General features: G+C 48.0%; 1 protein-coding gene across 3 annotated transcripts in view; it reads right to left on the bottom strand.

The window, feature by feature from the left end:
- The window catches only part of Pfrx (6-phosphofructo-2-kinase/fructose-2,6-biphosphatase), a 155,787-nt gene that overhangs the window by 105,461 nt on the left and 25,600 nt on the right, over positions 1–24,726 (bottom strand). Inside the window, exon 1 of one of the 3 annotated variants that reach the window (XM_065452780.2) lies at positions 13,715–14,451. The exons of the other annotated variants lie outside the window; for them this stretch is intronic. Coding sequence (XP_065308852.1) covers positions 13,715–13,802 — 88 coding nt within the window. The 5' untranslated portion in view covers positions 13,803–14,451. Of the gene's footprint in view, positions 1–13,714; positions 14,452–24,726 lie in introns of those variants that run through there. 3 annotated transcript variants of the gene reach the window in all.

Consider the following 24,726-nt stretch of genomic DNA (forward strand, 5'->3'; position numbering starts at 1 on the left):
AGGGCGGTTTCAGACATTGTCTCGGCGGTGCGTATGACGTCACTCAAGAGATCTACGCACCATCATCATTGTCACATCGACCATGTGTACGCGACAGAACAAACACCTCACCATAGCTGTCGGAGTAGTTGCCCTTCGCCACAACTCTTTCATTGTTCGGTCTTCTATTACACCATCCGACCACCAGTTACTCTCACGCTTGAACCAACCTCGACAAAAGTGTCATGTCTCAAAAACTGTTGCGATGATTTCGCGAAAAAAGTACGAAATTATGATTTTATATTAAAAAAATACAGAAGCCTCGAGATGTAACGCGTTGTCACGCCACCTGGCAACAAGTGTACTTGCCGTGGTTGCTCAGTGGCTATGGTGTTGGGCTGCTGAGCACGAGGTCGCGGGATCGAATCCCGGCCAAGGCCGCCGCATTTCGATGATGGCGAAATGCGAAAACACCCGTGTACTTAGATTTAGGTGCACGTTAAAGAACCCCAGGTGGTCCAAGTTTCCGGAGTCCCCCACTGCGGCGTGCATCATAATCGAATCGTGTTTGGCACGCAAAACTCCATATTTTCTTTTATTTGCGGCAACAGGTGTATGAAGTGGTGGGCGCCGGGTGACGACGACGACAAAGCACCGTGGCCCATAGAGACGCATTGATCAGCTTCTCGCTCATAGGTGTCGCGTCCGCACGCTAGTTTATCGATAAGCAGTCACCATAGCGTGGCCGACAAAAATTACTAGGGGGAGCTGCAGCGCTGCGGTCATGCACCTGTGCACGGGAATGTAACATTACTAATACATACATTTGTGTAATATTCGTGGTCATTTATTATACTTGATCTTTCTATATTTGAAAGCAATCATACTTTACTAAACGCAGGAAGGCTATGAGGAGTTCTTGCGCATATAGATAATAATTGCTGTCGATGTTTGTGGCACAAGAGGTTAGCTAGCTAGCAGAAGAAAGAAGTAACGGGCAGAAAAAGCGCCACCTTCCTTCTTTCTTTTCTCCGCAAATAATTTGCGCCACGAACATCGACAGCTAACAACGTACTTTGTACTTTGACGATCATTGCGAATCGTTGCGCACACAACGCTATGTTTTGCTGAAAATTGTCGATTTCCGAAGTCACAAAGCCATTTGAAGCCAGATCGGCAAGGTATGGGCAAATCTATGCATTACGCGTCGTAAACCCACGCTGGCTGTGTACTGCCAGCAAGGGATTCTAGCCGTTCTTAAGCTTCGATGTACGCAGGAGCGTAGCACGACAAACCCAAACAGAGAGCTCGAAACAACGCTCTGCACACCGAGAAGGAAGTGAAGCCAAGCGATTCCAGCCACAACAACACGTGTGCGGGGTTAGCTGAGCACGGCGACGAAGGGGCCGCTTATATGCGGAGCTGTTTGGTTGGCGGCGAGGACCGCGTCGAAACGGTAGAGGTGCACACGGCACGCTCCGTTCAGCAGCAAGGACATCCGGCGCTGTAGTACAGTGCAACGCTGTGAACGTTGTTCCTGTTTGCTGCAAAAGCGAAATCCTGGTTCTGGTTCAGATAAGTGTGCTTTCTTTTTTATTCCGTACAATTGTGAAGTATTTATTTATTTCTTGCTTGACTGAACAATGTTTCAGTGAAACGAGGCGTGGACGAGAGAACAGCGAACGACAGGACGCTCTGGAAAAGTGCTGAATTTAATAAAGGCCTCTTTCTTTCTTCAGCTCTTGCTCCTGTTAATTCAGTTTTCTGATAAGTGGACGCAACGTCTATTGTTAGAGAGCTTTTCTTTGTTTGCTGGCATGACTTGTTAGAGCGCAGTTCTTTGTCTGCTGGTATGAATTAGTTTTTCCTGCATGCCATCCGGCAAGACCCCCGCTTTCGCTCAAGCTCTTCCTTTAAAACTGTTCCCAACATACCCGTGCAGCGTAGCAAAGCGTGCTTTTTCTGGTTACAGCCTCTCTGCCTCTTCTTTGTTCCTCTCTCTCGCCACAAAATCCGTACTACGTGTCCAAGACGCGCAGAGCAGCCCTGTTGACCACTTCGTACAGTCACATTTTTCTCGGCGTATATACCCTTGCACTATATCTCGCTAATACACGGCCTGAACACTGTAAGGTGATTCACACCCTTAAATGTCAATAAGGGCGTAAATTGTCTTACAGTGAACAGTTAAACATCATAGCTCTACTAAAATAAAATAAAAATAAAGAAAAGAGAAGGTATAGTCGCGAAAAAAGGTCTGAAGACCACAGATGCCACGAATTTTTTTTGTTTTCCCTTCGCAGCCTATATGTGCACACAGCTGACATCAAGAGGTAAAAAGCCCACGTGATTTTGTTACATCAATATGATGCAATGAGACAATGTCACTGTCCACGGCTTTTCTTTTTCTTTCGCCTCGTCGTAATACAGGGCATGTTACAAACACATTCGTGTTTGGATGTTCGTACACACACACCGAACAAAGAAAGCTGCTCTTTTTATTGAGGCGCATGCAAGTAGAAGGACCAAAGAGCCCAAACATGGCATCGTGTACTCTGCTGTCAATGTTTGTGGCATAAGGGTTGCAAAATGAAAGGAGAAACGGACAGCCGCTCTAGAACGCCAGACTGGCAGAAATGAATGGCGATCTTCTTGCTCGTTTCTTTTTTATTTTTATTTATTTTATTTATTAACCTTTGCGCCACAAACATTTACAGCTACGCACCAACTAGCCCAACATGGCAATTTGCCACGCCGACAAGCAACGGGGTTCAACCCGTCTCGTAACTTTGACGGCGCTGCGTCGTTTAACCGAAAAATAGCATGCGCGTCCCTTAAAAAAAAAAGGAAAAGAAAACCATTCGCTCTGCCGCAACTTCTGAAAGAAAGCACGCGAATAATCTCTCCTAGGGTTTTTTCCCGGTCCGGTCTCAAAAGAGAGCCCGAAGACAGGAGTTTAGTGGCCCTAGCCCGGTGGTAACCCGGGAAAACATGAGGCGGCTGTTAAAATAAACAGAAAAGTGTCGAGCCTGCACGCTCCGCCGGAGGGGGGGGGGGGGGCAGTCGCGCACGCGTTGTTTCCTACATGGGCGTCGTGGCGTGACCAGGGCGGTCACAAGGTCTCGCTATCTACGCGTACTACGCTGCCGCCGCCGCCGCCAACCCCCGCACGCCTTGAGGCGCGCGTACGCGCGACACCACCGCGCCGGCCTTCCCTCTCCAGCGAGCCGGAGACGAAAGGAGTTGCCGAGAGCCGCATACATACGACAAGCAGGCGCAGTACTACAGGCGGCGACGGTAGTGACGGCGGGAAGGTGCGACTCGCCGCGTGAACTTTCGCCAAGGGTAATGCGCCACAACGGAGAGCTTTCGCTTACCATTCACGGGCGGAATACGCGAACGTCGCAGACGTAGACGTCAACAGCGCCACTCGTGGTGCCATCTTTGCGACGCCGAGTTCAAAGGGCGCCTAAGACAGTTATAGAAATCTCGGGCTACGCAACATAATCGTGGGTGAGAATAGTCGCTATTTTTCCTTTCCTGGGGGCTCGCACAGCGGGAAGACAATACAGGACCTTAACTTGTCCGTAAACAAACTACCCTTCACAGAATTCCAGATAACACGAGACGTGGACGGCAGTGACCTAGAGACCTTTACAGTAATAATAATATATGGGGTTTTACGTGCCAAAACCACTTTCTGATTATGAGGCACGCCGTAGTGGGGGACTCCGGAAATTTTGACCACCTGGGGTTCTTTAACGTGCACCTAAATCTAAGTACACGGGTGTTTTCCCATTTCGTCCCCATCGAAATGCGGCCGCCGTGGCCGGAATTCGATCCCGCGACCTCGTGCTCAGCAGCCTAACAACCTTTACAGTAACAACGCTCGCGGCGACATATTGTGACGTACGCTTTGTCCAATAACGTGTTAAACACGTTTTTTTTTTTCGCGTTAAAGCGGATGTTGTCGAAGGAAATAAAACAAACAGCTGGGTGTTGACGATTACGTAGCTGCCGGTGCTTGACACACGCAGGTTTAGTGCAATATTCAGTTCACCGCAAGATGGCACAACCAACGAAGCTACTCATGTATATGTCTGCAGTGGCTCGGTATTCCGCAAAGACTGTTAATACGTTCACGGAATACCAGAAGGAGACATGCGTAACCGCGCTGGTGGCGCTCTCTTGTGGCGCTGGCAGGCAGAACGACAACTTCGGCGACCACTTTCTGCCCTTATGCTTGGAGAAAGGCGCCGGTAGCAACAATCATTGGCGCATCATTTACTTTTCCCCTTTCTGCAAGAACAATGGCGCAACACAAGTACTTACATCGCGTTGCGGATTATGAAAGCTTCACAAGACGGTGCTAACACCGCTGCTACTGACATCGACGTCTCAGGTGTCACGGCATTCCGTAAGCTGTAGCACGTTGACTTTAGTTATTAGTCATTTCAGTGCTGGTGTTGAGAGCCGTCTCCCACTTCAAGTATAGCTCACGCTACTCACTGCGGCGCTCTATAGACCGTTTTTTCGTAGGCGCCGCCATATTGTGAACGCAGTGGCGCCGCCTATGAGCAGCGCCATACTGGCTTGGGTGAAGGCGGTCTTTTGCATGGCAGGTATACGCTCGGCGGCAGGTTCTGGCGTTTGTTTTCGCGGTCGTGCGGTCTGTTTAGTATGACGTGCGTCTTCTCCGTGGTAAACGGTTCCGTGAGACATGCTGAAATGGCTTAAGGCGTCATGGCCGAAATTTCTGCTGAACGTTGAGGTGGACGGAACACGCAGCGCGATGTGTGAGCGCATATTTGAGCCTATATACAATCAGCTTCGGAGATCAATTGTGTATTTCTGAATGTTCCAATCACTAATGTGATCTTATTGCAGTATTATCCTCTATTTCTAAGCTGCGGTTTAGGAGCCATGAAACATACGCGACGATCGTAACAGCGTGGGTAGCGTTCTGCTACGATAGGAGCTGTGCTGTTTGACAAGCGTTCAAACTGTTCGCTGCAGGTTACATTGCGTGACTACTTGGCTGGATGGATGAGGTTTCCACCCATGAATAAAATAGTTTTGGGTAGTAATAGCAGCATACCTTACAGTCCGAATTAAGCTTGTCCAGCAAAGCGACCGTTTACGAACTGCGCGAGCGTCCTAAGCAGTAGCTGGATTACAGATATCTCTGTTCTATATAGCGCATGGTCCAAGCATACGGCATCAACGGTTATATATTTATCAACGTTGTGCGGCGTTAGACTGTTTTCTCTTGCTTTTTAGAGAAAGAGGATGATAACCGATTTTTTTTTTCGGTTGTGTTCGTTCAGTTCTCTACGACGCACTCACACCTATTACGGAAATTTTGCGCTCAAGAATAGCCATCGCATTCTTTTTATGCGAACCCTCTCATATATGGCTGTATACAGGCCAAAAAGGCAATGCCCTATCACGCAGCTTATATAAGTATCGTGCTGGCTCACCAACCGCAGTGATCGCTGTGTTGAGCAGCGCCATCGGCCTCATGCAGCAAGGCTAGCGTAGACATATGGTAATTTCAAGCATACTAGACTTGAAATGTGTGATAACGATGCCAGTGTATCACAAATATTTGATAGCGCCTGCCGCTCAGATGTTTCGTGGTTGCCTTAGGTTGGCCGTGCACGAGCATGCGCTCTTATGTTTTATGTTTTACTCCCTGCGCCAATCGATCAGACGGTGAGCTGATTTACCATTTAATGCTGGTAATACAGAGACGCCGGTTTTGATTGTTGAATTAAAATCGATATAAGCAAAATAGTAAACAACACATACACGCGCCGCGACTGATAACGCGCGTACACCGCGGCTGATTATGCGCGTCACATTTTCGCGCCCCCAAGACATATTTCTGCTTATAGTATAGTTATTGATGCCCCGAAAGGCTTCCCTGTCGACCTTAAATGAACGGACATGGCGTAAATGTCACAAAGTAAGATCTAAAACATCTCGAAATCGTTCCGCAGCACGCGACAGCAATACTTTCAAGCAGCGCCGCGCTGGTTCGCCCAAGCCAGAGAGGAGGAAAGGCTCCCCGCGCGCCCTATCCTCCTCGCCCGATGAAACGGTCTATACAGCTGAGCACGAGAGGTCGCGGGTTCGAATCTCAGCGGCGACTGCTTATTTCCACAGGATCAAGAAGCACAAACCCTAGCGCACTTCGATTTAGGAGCCCGTTACGGAACTTCAGGTGGCCAAAATTAAAACGCAACCGGGAGCCCTTCACTACGGCGTCTACGATAACTCCTGTGTTGCTGCCGACCGATCGTGTTACGATGAGATGTCAACGCGGAGGTCTCAGGCGAAATTGATTACGGTAACTGGAATGGGTTTGTATTAATTATTTACCAGTGGTTTCTTACGTTAACAGCCTTCAAACGGACTGGTCATTGCAGGTTTGTTTCATTTATTCACTCTCTTTTGCATTTACGCATTACAGTGGGGTGGTTACACACACTCGCAGTAATGTGAACAAACTACAGCAGTACATGCGTTCCTTACGTACAGCGAACAAAACGGCAGAGCTATATATATAGTAATACACGAAAGACACACTTTGGCGTGACTTAAGACAAGCGAAAGGAAGAAACCTAGAGGACGCACGGCGGCACTTCCAACATGATTTATTTCGGGCATAGACACAGGACACCAGGTGCAGACACAACAAACAGTTCTGTTGAAACATAGTAACGTATATTTCCACTGCTACTTGCAGGGTAACAATTAGTCGGGCTTGCGCCCCCAGAGGCTGCCATGCCCTGGTAGGCGAAAGATGCCATTTCCCATCTTTCGCGTTCTTTCGGCACGAAACATAACAATCTGGTCGAAGCATTACTGGAGAAAAAACAAAGCATGGTGAATCAGGAGCAATTTAGCAGTGGCTAAGTCTACTGCTATCAAAGTGCCCGCTAGAAGGTGGGCAGCGCAGCACCCCGTTCGAAAGCAATCTGACGCACCACATTCTGATCAAGTCTAAATGAAAATCTGCCAAGCGGAAACCCGACACGAAGCCCCCCATTCGACACGGCAGCGCATTCCTCGACGCCTCTGCTGCATCGCACGGACCTGGGGAAAACAAGGGGGCGCACGTACTGCCATCCTAGCATCATTTTCACTGTTTAATTTTAGCTGTTTTGAAACCACCAAAACATAAATAAATGGCAGCCAGACCGCAAATCACGCGGGGAATCTGGTGTCGCACAGGCTTAAAGACTCAGTCAAAAGACTGAACGCCTGTCATTTTTAACCTAAACATAGCCGAAAATTTATGAACGACTACCGCTATATAGGACATCGCCAATTTGGCCACACCTCCTTCTCATGAGTGTCCTGTGACGATGAACTCGTCAAAGGACACTCGTCCGCGTGCATTCGACAGATGAACAGCTGAGCAGCAGGAGGAGGAGGATAAAGCGGGAATCGCTGGAGAGCTCGCCAACACCAGTCGAAAAACATATAGTCATAGGTGGTTGGCCTAAATTTCACCAAAGCCTTCTACTATTTTCGCTGTTTCCGTTCGGAATTCAAACGCGGACAAGTCGAAAACTAGACTATTAGGCGACCACGCGTTTTCAAGTCCGCCCGCACTTGTAATAAAGCGACGTAATGCATTCTTCAAATCCTAAATACGTAGATTCGCAACCACATCTTCCTTGCAACGACATTTCTCGCCGCTTGGTGCTCATCTGATAATTTTCTTTATCATACACAGAAAGAAACAAAGGAATATCAGTACTACGTCTTACACGAGTCGTGCAGCGCGACAACCGGCTTTAAAGGTCGCGCATGTGCGTGTCCGGGCCATATCCCATGCACGGGGGCCACCGAGTGTGGCACGTGAGCGCCCACAGGGCGATCACGCGCAGATTGCGACACATTCCGCACAGCAACCCCGGCGCTCGAAGAGATTGTCCGTATTTACCCGCTCGCGTCCGCGCCGCTGATAGCAGCGCGCGACGCGTAAGACGAGTGGTCCGTGCACGCATGTACTTACGTACGTACAACAGTTAAGATGCTCAAGGTGAACGCTCCGCCGCGCAACAGTGCTTTTGCGGGCGACCTTTGCTGGGAAAAAAAAAGACGCCGCCGGCACTCAGAAGGAAAAGAGAGGCGCCGGTGGATCGAAGGGGCCGAACCCACGAAGAGAGGCGACGAGCAAGACGGCATACGACACGTTATAAAAGTATTCGAAAGGGCTAGCACATCGGCCGGGACAAGTTGTTGTCGTTGACGTTGAGTTTAGTGGTACAGTATTCTTTCGTACTCTAATTTCACAGGGGAAAAGCGTTACCACTGGCAGAAGTGGAGACCAAGCTTCATCGAATTTCGCCCCTAAACCTCCGCTCTCGTACGTCAGTGTGACGCCAGGTCTGGGCCAATACAAAAAAAAAGAACAACCGAAAGATTAACCGATCACCGTTTTACCCGTACAAAACGCTGTTGCCTATATACAGATCTTGTGGAAATTTGACCCGGTCTACATGCAATTCCAGTGAATTAATGAACAAGGGAAAAGGTCTTTGTTTGTTTGTTCGTTCGTTCGATTGGGGTAGCCGCTGTCATGTAGAGTCCAAGCTTTTTCAACACAGCCACATGAACCTGAACGTATACATACATCCTTAGGGGTTAGACGACGTTGAGGATCGCGGAAGCAAGTGAGACAGAAAGACGGCGGTGTGAATGCGAGCAGATGTGTAGCCCATATAATAGCCGAGATTCAAAGAAACAAGTGGAGTTGGCCAACTTACATGTAATGCGCATGGAGATAACCGTCATCCCTGAAAAAGTGCACAATAAGTGCACTGTACCAGGCCTAATCTACGGGGCTTAGAAAGGTGGGGGTTAACAAATGAGCTTGAGAAGAAGACACTGACCCCGCAACGAGTGATCGAACGAAAAATTAAATGGTAAGTGTAACTTTACGAGAAAGGAAGACAGTGGTGTGAACTAGATAGCAAACGGAGGTATAGCCGATGTTCTAGCGGAGATTAGGAGGAACAAATGGAGTCGGACAGGGCACGTAATGCGTAGAGCAGATAACCGGTATTCCACCAGATAATAAGAACAGGGTGCCAAAGGAAGGGAAAGCGCTGTCGGCAGAGAATTAAAAGGCGTGACGAAGTTTGGAAATTAGCAAGCATATAGGATCGAGCCAATTGACGGAACACAGTGTTATAAATCGGAGGTAATCACTGGGAGAAGCCTTCGTAGTTCAAAGTAGACATCAAAGATGATGATGATGATGATGATGATGATGATGATTAACGGCGCTGCTAGCCCATATCGCCGTAGGCGTTCAATTCGGCACAGTGTGCCGCGTTTCAAAAAATAAACTGATATCAACTAGGCAGAGGCTTCCAGCGTGCTGTAAAGCGACAGACTGTCTTAAAATATATTTAATTCTGGGGATTTACGTGCCAGAACAGCGATACGGCTGTGAGGCACGCCGAAGTGGAGGGACTCCCGATTGATTTCCCGCACCCAACGCACAGTTCACCGGCGTTCTTGCATTGAATTCGGCCCCGATCGAAATGTGGTCCTCGCGTACAGGCTTTGGTTCCGCGACCTCGCGCTAATTAGCAGCGCAACGCCAGAGCCGCTAGGCCACCACGACGGATGCGGTCTATATATGTGTGCTGCTGGACGACGAAAATGCTGCCCTGCGGAGAGACGGCCGGCCACCTGCATCGAAATCGTCACTGAAACCACCTGCGGCGCTACGTAGTGTGGACTGAAAACTCAGCCACAGTAGTCCTAGTGCTCTCTCTCTCTCTCTCTCTCTCTCTCTCTCTCTTGTTGTTTTCTGTTTGCAGCACCCGGTGAACGATGGCTGTCGAGGCCGGGAAATAAGAGCACGCGACCTCCACGAAGGAGCCCTAGGCCACAGCGCTTTCTCTGCGCTTGCAGTTCGCCTGCCCCCTTTGCAGAGACCACCGCGCGCGAACGATTTCAAGAACATGGAAAGAAACGTAGGTCCTGGTACGGGCAAATTACACCGGAAATCAAGTTTTCCTTAAACGTCGCTTGAATGGACCCTAAATAGGAATGTTGGTTTAACCTGTATACAACGGAACTGCTCTTCTGCATGCAGTAAAACTATAGGACTCATACCATGCGAGGGTCGAGGCTTGGTAAATCGGGAAAGACGCAAAGACGAAATACAAGTGCAGACGCTTAAGCTCACGCGGCATCTCACCGTGTTCTTTTTATCCCGCTTTCCTCATTCCGTTCCCCCTTTCCCTTTCCCCAGAGTAGGGTAGCAAACCGGACGCTCGTCTGGTTGACCTCCACGCCTTTCCTTTCTCTCTCCCTCACCATGACACCATGAATTCTGGCAGCGTTTACTCGGGTCGGCATCTACTGCTGGAGCGATGTGTCCGTATAAATACTAAGTTTTGGCCAAGCCCCCACGCAAGCGCACAGTAGCATGCACGTTAATCAGCTGCCTTGCTGCATTTTGCCGGCCGCAAATTTTTACCGTTTGCTAATATAAGCAGTGTGAATACTGTTGAACAAAGCGAACTAATTATGCGGCGTTACCGCTCAGAAAAGCACCTGATGCACTTTCCACTTCCGTGACAATCGGCCGCCGTCCATGCAGTCGCTACTCGGGGAACTCCGTCCTCATCGCTAGCCGGCCCGCAAGGCAGTGACGGCACTTTTGTGTTTCTTGAGCACGATTGACCTGCGTGAATGTTCCCTTCCCTTTCCTTTTCCCTTACCGCAGCACAGAGAAGCTATAACCAGGCGCTATTCTGCTTAACATTTCTACCTTCTCATTTTCTTTTCTCTCTTCATGCATTATATAAAGAAGAAGATCTCTAAAAAAAAAGTTTGAAACCTTGGCTCAACGATAAATATTTGCTTTACAAACAGTAATAGGTAACGGCTAAAACTCTCTTAACTGATCTGCGTAATGTGTGCTGTAAGTAGAGGTTCTTATAAATGTAGCCAAAGCGACGTAACCCCTCCACCCACCTCATTTCATTAATAGCCACAAGGCCCAGAAAATGGATCACGATTTTATAGCTTCGCTAGAAGCAGTTTACCTCGATCTCTCCACATTTTGTTTTATTATTATTCCAGGCAAGCACACGAAAATTGCCTTTTCACTAAAAACTTTCGCCGAAAAGTTCCTTCATAACGTGGCATTTTCTGCACGGAATATATTACGGCATCGATGGCCAAACGAGAAAGGAGCTAACTTGTCCACACGCAATAATACGGAATACTTGCACAATGCAGCCTATGCAGGGTCGGAAACTAACCGGCTTCGTTCAATGTCTCCGCGCGGTCGAGTTAAGACATTGCCTGACTGGTTCTCTCTCTCTTTCTGTCCTTTCTTTGCTTTTAGCTTGGAATCAAGTCAGTAAATCTACATCGACGTCGTGATGGCCGAGAGAGCTATATTTAATTGCAGCACAGCCAAACAAGGCGTTATGACGCAAAGGGAACGCCGTAATGCCAAGAATACAATGCGCGACTTCGTTCCGAATTTGGGCAGGCGAGATTTGCTTGACCTGTTACATTCGTATACCAATGGCTCTAGATTAATTTCCTCTGTCCTCTCACATGACCTAAAGCAAATACTTTTGTAGTTTTACGTGCGTGTAAATTTATTTCTTTACACTTATTTAGCAACTGCCGTCGAATTGCATTCGCTGTCGTATTACGCGGTATTCTACGGTAACCTCCCCTAAAGGCTGGTGTACTATCAGCGGAGTTGAGCGCACGAGTGCGGGAGTCCATAATTTATCCACAAAAAAGGCACTTCTGCATTATCGGGGCAAAAAGTGCTTCAGCGCGGAGATAACGCCGACAAAATAAAAAATAAGAAAGACAAATAATTAAAGAAAGAAAGAAAGAAAGAAAGAAAGAAAGAAAGAAAGAAAGAAAGAAAGAAAGAAAGAAAGAAAGAAAGAAAGCTAATTCATTGCATTGGATTTCCCCTCACGCAGAGTCTGCATGACTGACACAGTTGTCATCACAAAGACCGACCGAGCCAACACAAGCTGACAATTGCGTCAGCAACTGATGCAATTACACTAACCGGCTCTGGAGACATAAAAATGCAGCGGACTTGCCAAGAGCACTGCTGTGAATCCGGAATACTGCTACCTCTCTCCCTCTCTTGTTCGCTCTTTTTTTTTCCGGATGCGACGTTATCGCGGAAATCTCAATGGACGACTTTTTTTTTTTACGCCCCCGGCTTCGTACGAGCGCCACGGTATCGCGGCTATAAGAGGAAGCAACCTCTCAGAAAGAAAAAAAGACAGGATCAAGACGATCGCGGTTTGACTCAGCCACGGTCTCCAAACTACAACGCTACCACGCGTTCAACAAAACTTGTTATTGGCCTACTTGCTGTTTACAGCAAAAAGGGAGAAACACAGATGTGATGTCGGTTTTCTTTCTCTCTGTATTTGGTCTTTTTTTACCTGTAAACCTGTATTTCCTGTATGCCTTGTATAGCGCAGGCACTGTACAAAATATTTACCGTATTCAAACTCTGTCACTTTCCGCAGAACTTGAATCGAAATCCACCACAAAAGATGACATAATCAAAGGTTCTACGATGATACGTCTGTACAAGACAGCATATTGAAAGAAAGAAAGGAAAAAAGACTGCACGGTTGCGTTACTAATTAACTGAGCTTAACCACCCAAACCACACAGGAACACAGTGGATGCGTGAGACTCCGCATATAGTGGAGGAATTAATGTTCGCCACCCGGAGTTAAAAGACGTGCATCTACGTCAAAACTGCCTTAGCGTTTCTAGGTGCAGTCCCTGTGAACGAGTGGTCTCAGCGACAGGGAGGCGAACCCGCGTCTTCGTGAACAGAAGCATAACCTCACAGCCAGTGAGCCGCCACGGAAGGTAAACAAAACAAAAAGAAAAAAAAAACGAGAAAGAGAAAAAGAATCATTGCCTAGGTGTGCACAAACATTCGCACAAGTGCGGAGTTCAGTCAACATTGCTGATAATTCGTGACGCAACTACAGTTCCCGAATTTACCGTTCACACGGCTAGTGACTGCGACTCATCCATTCACTGAATGATGAAGCGTCAACACTCACACATCCCACGCGTGAATCACATTCCCTTTGTAACGTGCCCGTACATGACTCACAACTACACATGTCACACGGACGCAGCACGACGTGTTCCGCTTCCTCGCATATAAAATGCTGTACACGCGAACCATCGGCGCTGACGAAGTCGTAAAACTGACGAACAGACAGAGAACCTTCCACGGTTTGGGGAGGTCGTTTCAACTAAGTCCTCCTCCTCCCTCACGCACACACACACGCAAATAAAGGAAAGAAAGACGTGCGAAACTGAACATGTAGGTCGAACAAGGAGGTGCAGTTTTAGTCGAGGGTTTTATAGCGCTATACGATAAAAAAAAATATTAACAATGCAGAACGAAGACAAAACAGCACAAAATACACGCATTTTCTTTTTTCATCCGCAGTGCGATGTGCCACACTCTGACATCTAATTGCACCGAGCAAAATCGATACTTTCTCTGCCTCAAGTGGTCGCAGTGTACCGCGCTAATTCTTTCGTTACTTTCAATTAAAACAACAAATATTGCGATACCAAAAAAAAGAAGAGAGAGAAAACGATGTGCTGCGAGATTCCCGTCTACGTCTACGATTCCGGTCTATACTCGAAGTACAGGACACAGACCCACCTCGTATGGGAAAGGGCTTAAGGCTGTCGCTGATCTTGCGCCGGACGTCGCGGACGGCGATCCGTGGAGTGGGCGACGTGCGTCCCATATTCCGAGGCCCGAGAGATGTTCCGAACGACGGCACCGATCACTCCGTCTCGAGTTCGGCTTAAAGAAAAACGCCGCTGGAGAAAACGCGGCAGCCCCACAAGGACACCCCACAGACACACCACGCGGGCAGGCTCACCCACAAAGCCACCGGCAAGTCGAAGAGGAAGACTTTAAGCAGGCCGCTCGCGTACACAACGCCGGGGTCGAGGAAACTACGTCACCGGCGACCACAACTACACCAGCGCCGGTTATCTCGAGCGCCAGAAAGACCGCACCAGCCCGGAGTTAGGGGATGAATCACGAACGACGACGCGCAGTCACGCTATCTCTCGTCGAGTTGGAGGAGAAGGACCTCGCCGAAGTGAATGTCACCAGCACCGACCGCGCGACGCAAATGCCTCCTCGTGAGCGACACAAACAGCGCTCTAGTTCGTTACGTATCGAGGGAGCGCATCCCTTTCCGCGCGAAAGAGCAGACCGGCACGTTCTCCCGAGGGATGTAATCCACGACGAAGACGTCGACAACGCTACTGGTCCAACCAGCCGATACTGCACGTCGCGGGCTCTTGGCACGTGCGGCAGAGCAGAACACGCCAACAGCGCTTCGCTGGCCCCTATCGCGCACGCGACGGTCCGCACCGGAGCGTCTGAGCGCGTACGTATCGGAGAGATGAAGAAGCGGCCGCTGCTTCCGAGAGCCAGTGTGGGCGAAAGGAGAGAGAGGAACCAAATCGGACCGAAGTCCGCGACGATGATGATGCAGCCGTTGCACGCTGCCGCCGACCGCGGTGCCACCTTCTCTCCCACTTTTTCTTTCTCACGAGAGAGGGCTGGTTCTGAGCGGCATATCTGCACGTGAGCTGCGCATCTCTTGGCCTTCCATCCAACCCCTCAGCCCATTCTTTTTTTCCCGTGCAGACCGCGCGCGCGCAAGCGGAGGCCAAGGCTGAGAGAGAGAGAGAGAGAGAGAGCGTTGCGCGTGGCCGTGAGCAAGCGTGCGGGCGGTCAGCCCGTCACGCGCCACATAGATAAAAATAAAGGACGAAATCGAGACTACGCAAGCCAGCGAGGGGCATCGCGCTTGCGCTCGCTTGAACTCTCGCAGCGCCTTTCTTTCATAACACAACGGTCACATACAGCAACACGGTTATGAGGGACGCGGAGCGCTTCGGACTAACCCCGACTACCTGAGGGGTTGTTGATCGTGTACACAGTGCACGGGGCACGAGCGTTTTGGCAATCCGCCCGCATCTCAAAAGTGGCATTGCACTAAACTTTCATATTGCCTCGAGGGCGCCAGCCTATCTTCGCAAAATGCGATCAACATCTATTCTCGTAAGGCCAGACTCGCGCGGAGAGTTATCCAAGAAGAGGCTGTTCGATTTCGGTTAAAATAGAAGGTCAACGTCGCGTCAGCGCAGCCGTTTCCACAGGCGGAGAAACGAAATCTATTTCTTCAAATCGTAATCGGCAGCCTGGAATACACGGAGAAGCGCGAAGAGCTCTCAAGATATGCCTTGTCTTTGAGTATGTTTGGATAAACTGCAGCTGCGAGTAAAAGCTTCAGGGCGCGTGCGGATAGCTTGTCTTATCGCGTTTATCGCTCACACTCGAAATGACCCCATTTTTTCCCCACGTGGGCGCGATGCTTAAGTGATAACCCTTGATAACACCAAGCGCGTGCATTCGATATGTGATAACGAGTGGAAAAAAGAAAGCAGTCACCGCGCTCTATCACTGCGCCATTATTTTCCGGCCACATACGGCGCTTCTTTAGCGTGCACCAAAATCTACGTAGACGAACGTCTCTACATTCCGCCTTGCGTTGGAATGCGGCCGCCGGGACCGGGAGTAAAGCCCGCGACTTCGTGCTCGGCAATCTGCTCTCATTACGCCACTCAAACTTTCCTTAATGCCCCTTTTTTTTCGTCCATTCATCGTAGTAGTGTGCAGTTGTCATCTCTTACCGCCTACGGGCATGAATCATGTTTCGAGGCCACAAGCAGACGGCAATAACAAGCCGGTATAGCAGAGATTCCACTGCTGGTAACTACTTCAAGAAATGATCACGATCACGATATACATGTACTACTATACAAGTGTCCGCCACGCGGTCTGGAGACGTACGCGAGTATGACCAGCAGACAACGAATTAAGTGCAAAAATTATGTCGGCAGAAACTGCTAGACCAGTCGTAAAAATCGGCAGTATTAACGCGACATCCAAACAAATTATAAATGTTTGAATGTTTCAACATAACAAGTTCAAGTTACCTGCGAGACCCTTACAAGCACTCATCGAGACTAAATCATTTCAAAACAATGCGCCATCCATTAAGTAAGTCCATCCATTAAGTAATTTGCGCTAAAGATGTATTTTTTAACTTGCGCCTCGGTTTGCGTAGAGTAAACGCTTCGTACAAGAAGACTTTCGTGCAGCATTCGCTGCGAGAACCAGGCCGGCGAAAAACAGCGCACCGAAAGCGCCACCAACGAGCTCATATATCGGTGTCGCAACGACCGAGCTCTGATGACAACAATACGCTTGGGCACGCTCGGAAATACGAGTAGCCGCCGGCGTAGCACTGATGCTGGGAGCTACACAGAGGCGGGTCTTCTTCTGCATGCAACACAGACGTACATGAACTGGCACCGTGTACACGGCTACAGAGCTTGCCATTCTCGTCTTCAGTTCAGCTAGTCTTCCGCATGGGAACGCAGAACTGCTACTGAAGCAACACTATCTGTGCCGCCTGTGGCTCGGTGTGGCAGTTAACTCGCGTCGCAATGGCCGATGGCCCATGCGTTGTGAAAACTGTGGCCGCGAGGACACAATCGGGCAACTCATCTGTGACTGCTCTCGAAATGGTGTGCAAGGAAAACAGTCTTTAAACGCGCTAGACATAAAGAACAATAGACCTTTATCGAGTGGAAAAACACTAGTGCATTATATAGTCCAGACCGCTGTCAGAGAGGATGGCATTAAAGGAATTAAACCCCTTTTTAATGATATGCGGATTGCATCCTAGCAGGCATAAATAGCTCTGCTTTTCACCGCATCTATGCGCGCACTTCCTTTCCTTTTTTTTTTTACCCAGTTTCTCTTTCTCCTATCTTTCCACTTCTTCGGACAGTCACCTCGGTGTACAGGTAGCCAGCATTACCATATACCCACGACACACGGGAATATTATCCAGTCACGCGCGCGCTAGTCGAGGCAGTGGGAGTGATTCTTGTATATAGTAAGAGTAACTCGTCTATGCTCACACTGTCGACTTGTCGATTATGTTTAATTTCTTTCGGTGTCTACCACCCACTAAACCTTCTTTAAAATTTGACAGGGTAAAACGCTCCTTGTACGGCGCTTTACAACATTTTCTGCAGAAACAAATTTCCGACTGATCCTGGTACGTGCTCTTTAAACAGACTAATTCGAAATTTGCATCTCATAACAAACTAGTTGATCGGTTGTCTATAGATACTACGTTCCTGAATATACGTAGTAGTTCGCGTCGCGTTCTTGAACAAGCTTTCGCTGGAAACGAGCAAGAAACAAATTGCGCGCGTCATCTCCACGAAGGGAAGGAAGGTGTGGCTGAATCCAAGAGTGGGTGACCGCGGCTACGTGACGCGGACGAGTGCACGAGTCAGCCTCGGAAAGCTGCTCGGTCTTGAAGAAAGAATAAAAAGAAAAAGGCCTACGTGAGACGCGGCACGTTCGCCTTCACGACGTTGCGTCCGTCAAATTCACTGAGCGCGATCGCAAATGACAGGCTCGATCGGTGCAACGCCGCGCCGTCTACGTGAACAATGCGACGACCTCGTCTTCGGAGAACGCCGCGAATCTGAAGTTGCGACACGACCGCGTCCCTGTAGTCCGTATAGAAGAAGAACAGACGATCGTTTCTCCGATGTACAAACCCGCCACGAAATCAGTACTTCTGCCAACTTCAACTCAACGCCCTCCATTGCTGGGAGTGCAAGTGTCGTTCCAAATTACAGAGCTGCCAAAGAGAGATCTAGAGAGGTCACTCAAATGATAGCCTTGAACTTTAAAGACTTTCCTTTTCACAAAGTTTCAGACATTAGTTCAGGAGGCGCTAGACTATTGCTTCGCCAGCGCAACACGACCTCTTCTGCACGTCGGCAATTCTTTGCGCCTAGTGCACGATCCGATGCGGAATGTATTCGCAGCATTATCTGCCTTTGCGGTAGATGTACAGAGCGCACGTTTCGAACACATTGCGACGTCCAAGACTGCCGACGTTTCGCACGGCCTGCTGGACGCTACTACGTACCAAGCGCCCTCATGAGACGCTTGTACGCCGTAGTGATTAGCGAACATGCTAATCCTCAGAAACGTTTTAAAAGCGAACCTTTCCGAACCTCCCCGGGTTTCGTGACCGTGGGTGCTGTGGCCTTGCTGTTCTCTTGCCGAATAGGCCAACCAATCACAGCGGAGAACGCGCGCCGCAGGGTTCCTTGCACCACCACTGGATGGCGCTCGCCTCCACGAATTGCGAAGCAAGAATGTCCTCTGTATCCATTGTTGTTCACGCTTTATGTTAAGGGCATAGAAAAAGGACTGGAAAACAGCGAATTCGGGTTTTATTTATCCGGACATGCGCAACGGACAAACGGTGCAACAGAAGCTCCTTGGACTGATGTATGCGGACGACATATAGTGCTACTAGCGGACAATTTACTGACACTTGCGAATATCTGTGGCAACGCAGGGACAAAACTAGGCCTTAAGTTTAGCACAGAGAAATCAGGAATTATGATCTTTAATGAAGAGACGAGTAACTGCGTGGTGTCAATTCAACAGCGAGCTATATACCCATAGTCAAGCAATATAAATACCTCGGCGTATACATAAACGAAGGAAAGACTTGCTCAAGCACCCACCGAGAGGATCTCAAAATAAAGGGGAAGCGTAATGCTGCAATAATGAAAGATATAGCACTGTGGGGCCACAGTAAGTACGAAGTGGTGCGTGGAATCTGAAAGGAGTAATGGTGCCAGTGCTAACGTTCGCGAATGCCATTTTATGCTTAAAATCGGATATCTTGCTAGAGTTGGAAGTTAACCAAAGATCGGTAGGCCGGTTGGCTTCGGGAGCCCACGGCAAAAGCACAAATGAGGCAGTGCAAGGTGACATGGGTAGCCTCTTTTGAAGTCAGACAAGTACATAGCAAAATTACTTTTGAAGAAAGGCTCAGGAACATGGACGAAAACAAATGGGCAGCTAAAGTGCACAAGTACTTGTACTTGAAAAGCGTGGACACAAAATGAAGGAAAAGGTCAAGAAAGTTTGCAACCAAGCACAATGTAACTGAAACTATAAATAGACAACCAGGAGTCATCAGAAACAAAGTGAGAAAAACAGAGACAGTTAATTGGATGCAAAGAATAGAAACAAGAATGATCATGGAGATTTACAAGAATGAGAAGAAAGAAATTAGAAGCGAACATTTGTACGACAACACAGAGGGCAGTGCCTTGCTATTTGAGGCTCGAGCCGGTCGCCTAAGGAGAAAAACATACCGGAGAAAATATTCGCGACAAGATCAGGCATGTGTATGGTGCTGCAAAAATCCGGACACCGCTTAGCACATCCTAATGGAATGCGAAGGGATTCACCCAGTGAGAACCGTAGGTAACATGCACCTTCAAGAAGCACTTGGGTTTTAAAGTGGACGGAAGCATCAACCGGTCAGCAGTCGGGATAAGCAAGAGAGGTTTAGAGTGCTGGTGGGAAAAACGCAGGGAAGAGATTGATGCGACCGGATCTCTTACAGTCATAGCTAGCGGTACAAAGTGGATTTTGAAGGAAAAAAAAAGGATTAAGGAGATGTATACAGAGATGCTTGATAAAGAAACATGTATAGCATACCTGATTAAATCAAGCACGCTGGGTGACTATTTGTCTCCGCCCCGTCCAAAGGGTACGTGATTAAAACATCATCACCATCATCATGTGTCTCACTTGGTGCGGGCAATCAATAAACACAAACTCGTGTTTCGACTTTTTATGCACTCACACAAAGCTTCACTGTACAGATATTCCAACTCCTTGTATCTGGTGCATTTCCTTCTTTTTTTTTTTTCGTCTTGGCCTAGTCAGCAATGACAGCAATAACTTCTTCATGGTGATACCTGAGAAGACGAACTATTGTCGAACGCTTGAAGGCGGCGGTATTCCCGTTCACGACAACGGCAGATACGATGACGGTGTCACAGATCACACGTCACAGTTCCGAGTCCATAAGAACTTGACGAATGCCGATGAAACATGATGATAGCTCGTGCAACTTTCGAGGATAGATGATCCGAATGCTGAAGAAAGTACATTTAACAGTCGTACATGTAAAAAACCATCGCTTTGCCGGCGCCTGGTCCAGCAGGTTAGCGGCTAGGCATTACCAAAAAAAGAAAAAAAAAGAAACACGAAAAAAAAAATTATAAGTCTTTCCGCTCTGTGAAGGTGGTTGATTAGCGAAGCTGTTTAGCACACGACGCGGAGGTGACACATAACTTTGAACAAAGGGACAAACGCATTTATTGTCTTGATGGGTGGTCGTCGTGAAGAAAGGCACGCACACTCATTTATTGTCTTGATCGGTGGTCGTTATTTCACTCGCAACTGCAATCACATTCTTTGATAATGTCAAATCGATGCCCGTACGCCACCGGGTGGTCAGTTGGGCCGTGGCATCGCAAGGGATATGTCAGCAACACGGAATGCGTAAACCGCTCCCTTTTCGGTACAGACACATCCACATTGAAATCACCGACAATGACAACAGGGGTAGTGTCATCGCAGCTAATTCACGCAAAGTGCGTAGCCATGAACTTTACGAGACTTTGAGTCATTGTATTTTTCGCTTGCTTACGGGGGTATGAGCCATTGCTCACGGAGGTATGAGTCACTGATGACGACAGTTTTCTGCATGCTGTTCTGCAAGTTGTATGCGTGATTAGAAAGAATTTAAGCACTATTGACTTCACTTTGCCGAGTGCTTGTAGCCTCTGCCTTACGGGCCATGAGCCATTGCATTTTGTTGTTGTTTACGGCAGCATTAATGCTTACGGGGGCATGAGCCATTGGTGACGATAGTTTTTGTTCACTGAAAACAAAAATGCACAGAACCCTAGCCATATAAAGCTTCGCTGCAAAAAGGGGAGAGGGCAACGGAGAGAAACACCACCGTAAACTCATTTATAACTATTCTGCGATATGGCCACGAGAACTCAAGTGTTCATTTTCTCTTTTCTTTTCCTGGGCGTCCCATGGCGCGAAAGATAATCACACGGATGCTTGCACAGGACACCGGGGTCGCCAGAGGGATAACTTCTCGGGGGACACCAGGCACGTACCCAAGGGGGGGCCCGGGGGGGCCCGGGCCCCCCCCGAAATCAAGTGGCATACCCCCCCCCCCCCCCCCTCCCCACCCACGCCACCACACCTCACACATTCATAAAGCGCCGCCAGATTAATGTTGAGACTTGGCAGCTGTTAATCGGTCAGCCTTATGCTGCCTTTTTCACTCCTTTTAGATGGCGGTAGTTATCGGCATCTCTTGTAATGTGAAGGACAGTTTTCTCATAGATTCCGCACCCGCGCGATTAACTCGAGATGCGTTCAGTTGTCACCATCTATTCAACCGTCACGCGCATAGCTGTTGCTTTTGTTAGTTCAACCTTCTTTGTTTAGGCTGATCCTGGGACCAGGAGAGGGATGCGGCTGTTACTTAGCTGGTCTGTATACTCTCATGGAACGAGTTGCGGCCGGAGAAAACGCCAATTGCGTTTAACTTTTCCCTTTGCTTCATTACTTCCTTGAGTTACGGCTCGCCGCGACGCTGGCATATGCCCGGAATCATATACACGTGATATGGGTTAGATAAGGTGGGAAATAAAATAATGTGAAAGAGCGTCCATCATGAAACCATGCAATAACCCTTAAACCCATAAGCAAGATGACTGTCGCCCGTTACCTAGTCTGTCTTTCCCTAATTGTATAGCACTTTTCGTGCAAAATTGGCAACTGGAAACAAAAATCGCAAGGAGTTGAGAAATTAAGCGATCTACTAAGGGAGAGAGCCAACGCAACAACCAAAAATGTTGACCGTTGTTTATGAGAATATTTATGGATCAACATCTTTTTATTTAAAAAGGAAGTAGAGGAAACGCCGCCGGAAGTGGAGAATAATTACTTGCTTTGAATGACGCTTCTACAGTTATCGGTCGAACCGCCTCACGTAGCCACTTCTCTGCTGTGCTTATGTGGGTGTTTTTCTAACCTTTCTCGGTGAGCGCAGTACGTCTAGAATCGCAGAGTCCTGCGCTCTACGCGGTTGTATGGGACTGGCGGCCGCACAGCGTTACGCAATTCGCGGAACTGTCAAAACTGATCAACAAGGCGAAAATAACTGATATTCGAAACTATAACATGAGAAAGGCTGAAGAAGCCGTAAAAAATGAACGCAGCCTGAAATCAGTAAAAAACGAAACCTGGCATAGGACAAACCATGATGTATGCACTAAAAGATAAGAAGGATAATATCATAAGCAATCTCGAAGATACAGTAAAAGCAGCCTAAAAATTCTAAGCTGACCTGTATACAGTACCCAGAGGAGTCACGATACCTCACTTAGAAACAGTAATGAACAGGATACAGAAACTCTCCTATAACTAGCGATGAGGTCAGAAGGGCCCTGCAAGACATGAAACGATGAAGAGCGGGAGGAGAAGGTGGAATAACAGTCCATTTAATCGAAGATGGAGGAGACATAATGCTTGGAAAACTGGCGGCTCTTTATACGAAGTGTATATCGACTGCAAGGGTCACAGAAAACTGGAAGAATGCAGACATTATACTAATCCACAAAAAAGGAGACGTTAAAGAATTGCAAAATTATAGGACCATTAGCTTGCTCCCAGTATTATATAAGATTTTTGCCAAAATAATCGCCAATAGAATAAGGGCAACGCTGGATTTTGTCAACCAAGGGAACAGGCTGGCTTTAGGAAGAGATACCTTACAATGGATCACATCCATGTCATCAATCAGGTTATCGCGAAATCTGCAGAGTACAATAAGCCTCTCTATGTGGCTTATATAGATTACGAAAATGCATTTGATTCAGTAGAGATACCAGCAGTCTAGAGGCACTACGTAATCAAGGACTACAGAACGCTTACGTAAAAAGCTTGAAAAATATTGCTACATGCCTGTGGTATTTGTTTGTTTGAACGAGGTGCGTGGGCGCCATCACTCCAGAAAAGAGGAGGAAGAACGAACTGGGCTCGCGCTGTGAATCTAAACGGTCAGCGCTTCAACCATTGTTGTAAATATAATCTGTAAATAGTTTCTCGTCTTACTGACTCGTCCTTCGCGTAAGAATATATACAGAGGTTCTACAGCTACCTTAATTCTACACAAGAAAAGCAGGGAGATACCTATAGAGAAATGGGTCAAACAGGGAGACACAATTTCTCCAAAGCTATTCACTGCGTGCTTAGAAGAATTCAAGCTATTAAACTGGGAAGGCTTAGGAGTAAAGATCGACGGCAAATATCTCAGCAACCTTCGGTTTGCCGATGACATTGTTCTATTCAACAACAATGCAGACGAGTTGCAACAAATGATTGGAGACCTTAGCAGAGAGAGTGTAAGAGTGGGGTTGAATATTAATATGCAGAAGATGACGATAATGATAAATTGCCGGGCAAAGGAACAAGAGATCAGGATCGCCAGTCGGCCACTAGAGACTGTGAAGGAGTAGGTTTACCTAGGTCGATTAATCACAGGGAACCCTGATCATGAGAAGGAAATTCACAGAAGAATAAAAATAGGTTGGATCGCATACGGCAGACATTGCCAGCTCCTGACTGGAAGCTTACCATTATTATTGAAAAGTAAGGTGTGCAATCAGTGCATTTTGCCAGTGCTGACATATGGGGCAGAGACTTGAGAATGAGTTAAGGACCACGCAAAGAGCGATCGAACGAAGATTGCTAGGCATAACGTTAAGAGAGAGAAAGAGAGCCGTTTGGATTACAGAGCGAACGGGTATAGACGATATTCTAATTGACATCAAGAGGAAAAAATGTAGCTGGGCAGGTCATGTAATGCGCCGGTTAGATAACCGTTGGACCATTAGGGTTACAGAATGGGTACCAAGAGAAGGAAAACGCAATCGAGGACGACAAAACACTAAGTGGAGCGATGAAATTAGGAAATTCGCGGGCGCTAGTTGGAATCGGTTGGCGCAGGTCAGGGGTAAATGGAGATCGCAGGGAGAGGCTTTCGTCCTGCAGTGGACATAAAACAGGATGATGATGATGATGGTGGTGATGATGATGATGATCGAGGTGGTGGGCCCCCCCCGAAAAAAAATCCTGGGTACGTGCCTGGGGGACACTGTGCTGTTTGCACGAGTGTGTCCAGACATTACCATAGCAACCACGAGCCAATCGCTAAGCTCCCCTACCGGCACGTCGATATACGTAACAGGAGCCTAAGAGGAAATTAAAAGTAAAGAGAGAGAGAGAAAGAGGGGGGGGGGGGGGCTCCGTGCGAGTCTATATCAGTCCACGTAACACTACAAGACTCCGAGATTATACGGGATGTTTCACCGACGACTGTCTGCGATAACTGAATACACAGGATTCGACGCAAATTTATAAGTCTTGTTGGCCAGGGTTCGAAATAGCGGTAGCGGAGATCAGAAATGGCTTATATGTCGCGTGATATAGTAGCACTCATATCGAAATTGTAGTATCTAAGCCAGTAAATGTTCAAAGGCAGTGAAATTTGGGCAAGTTGGTACGTATACACGGCTGCAATGGTAAAAGCAGCGCGAAGAAGACGCAGGCAGAAGATCAGAGCAAAATACAAGACACTCGCGGCCTCA

The sequence above is a fragment of the Dermacentor albipictus genome, chromosome 6, assembly GCF_038994185.2.
Source record: "Dermacentor albipictus isolate Rhodes 1998 colony chromosome 6, USDA_Dalb.pri_finalv2, whole genome shotgun sequence".
NCBI classification, from domain to species: Eukaryota; Metazoa; Arthropoda; class Arachnida; order Ixodida; family Ixodidae; genus Dermacentor; species Dermacentor albipictus.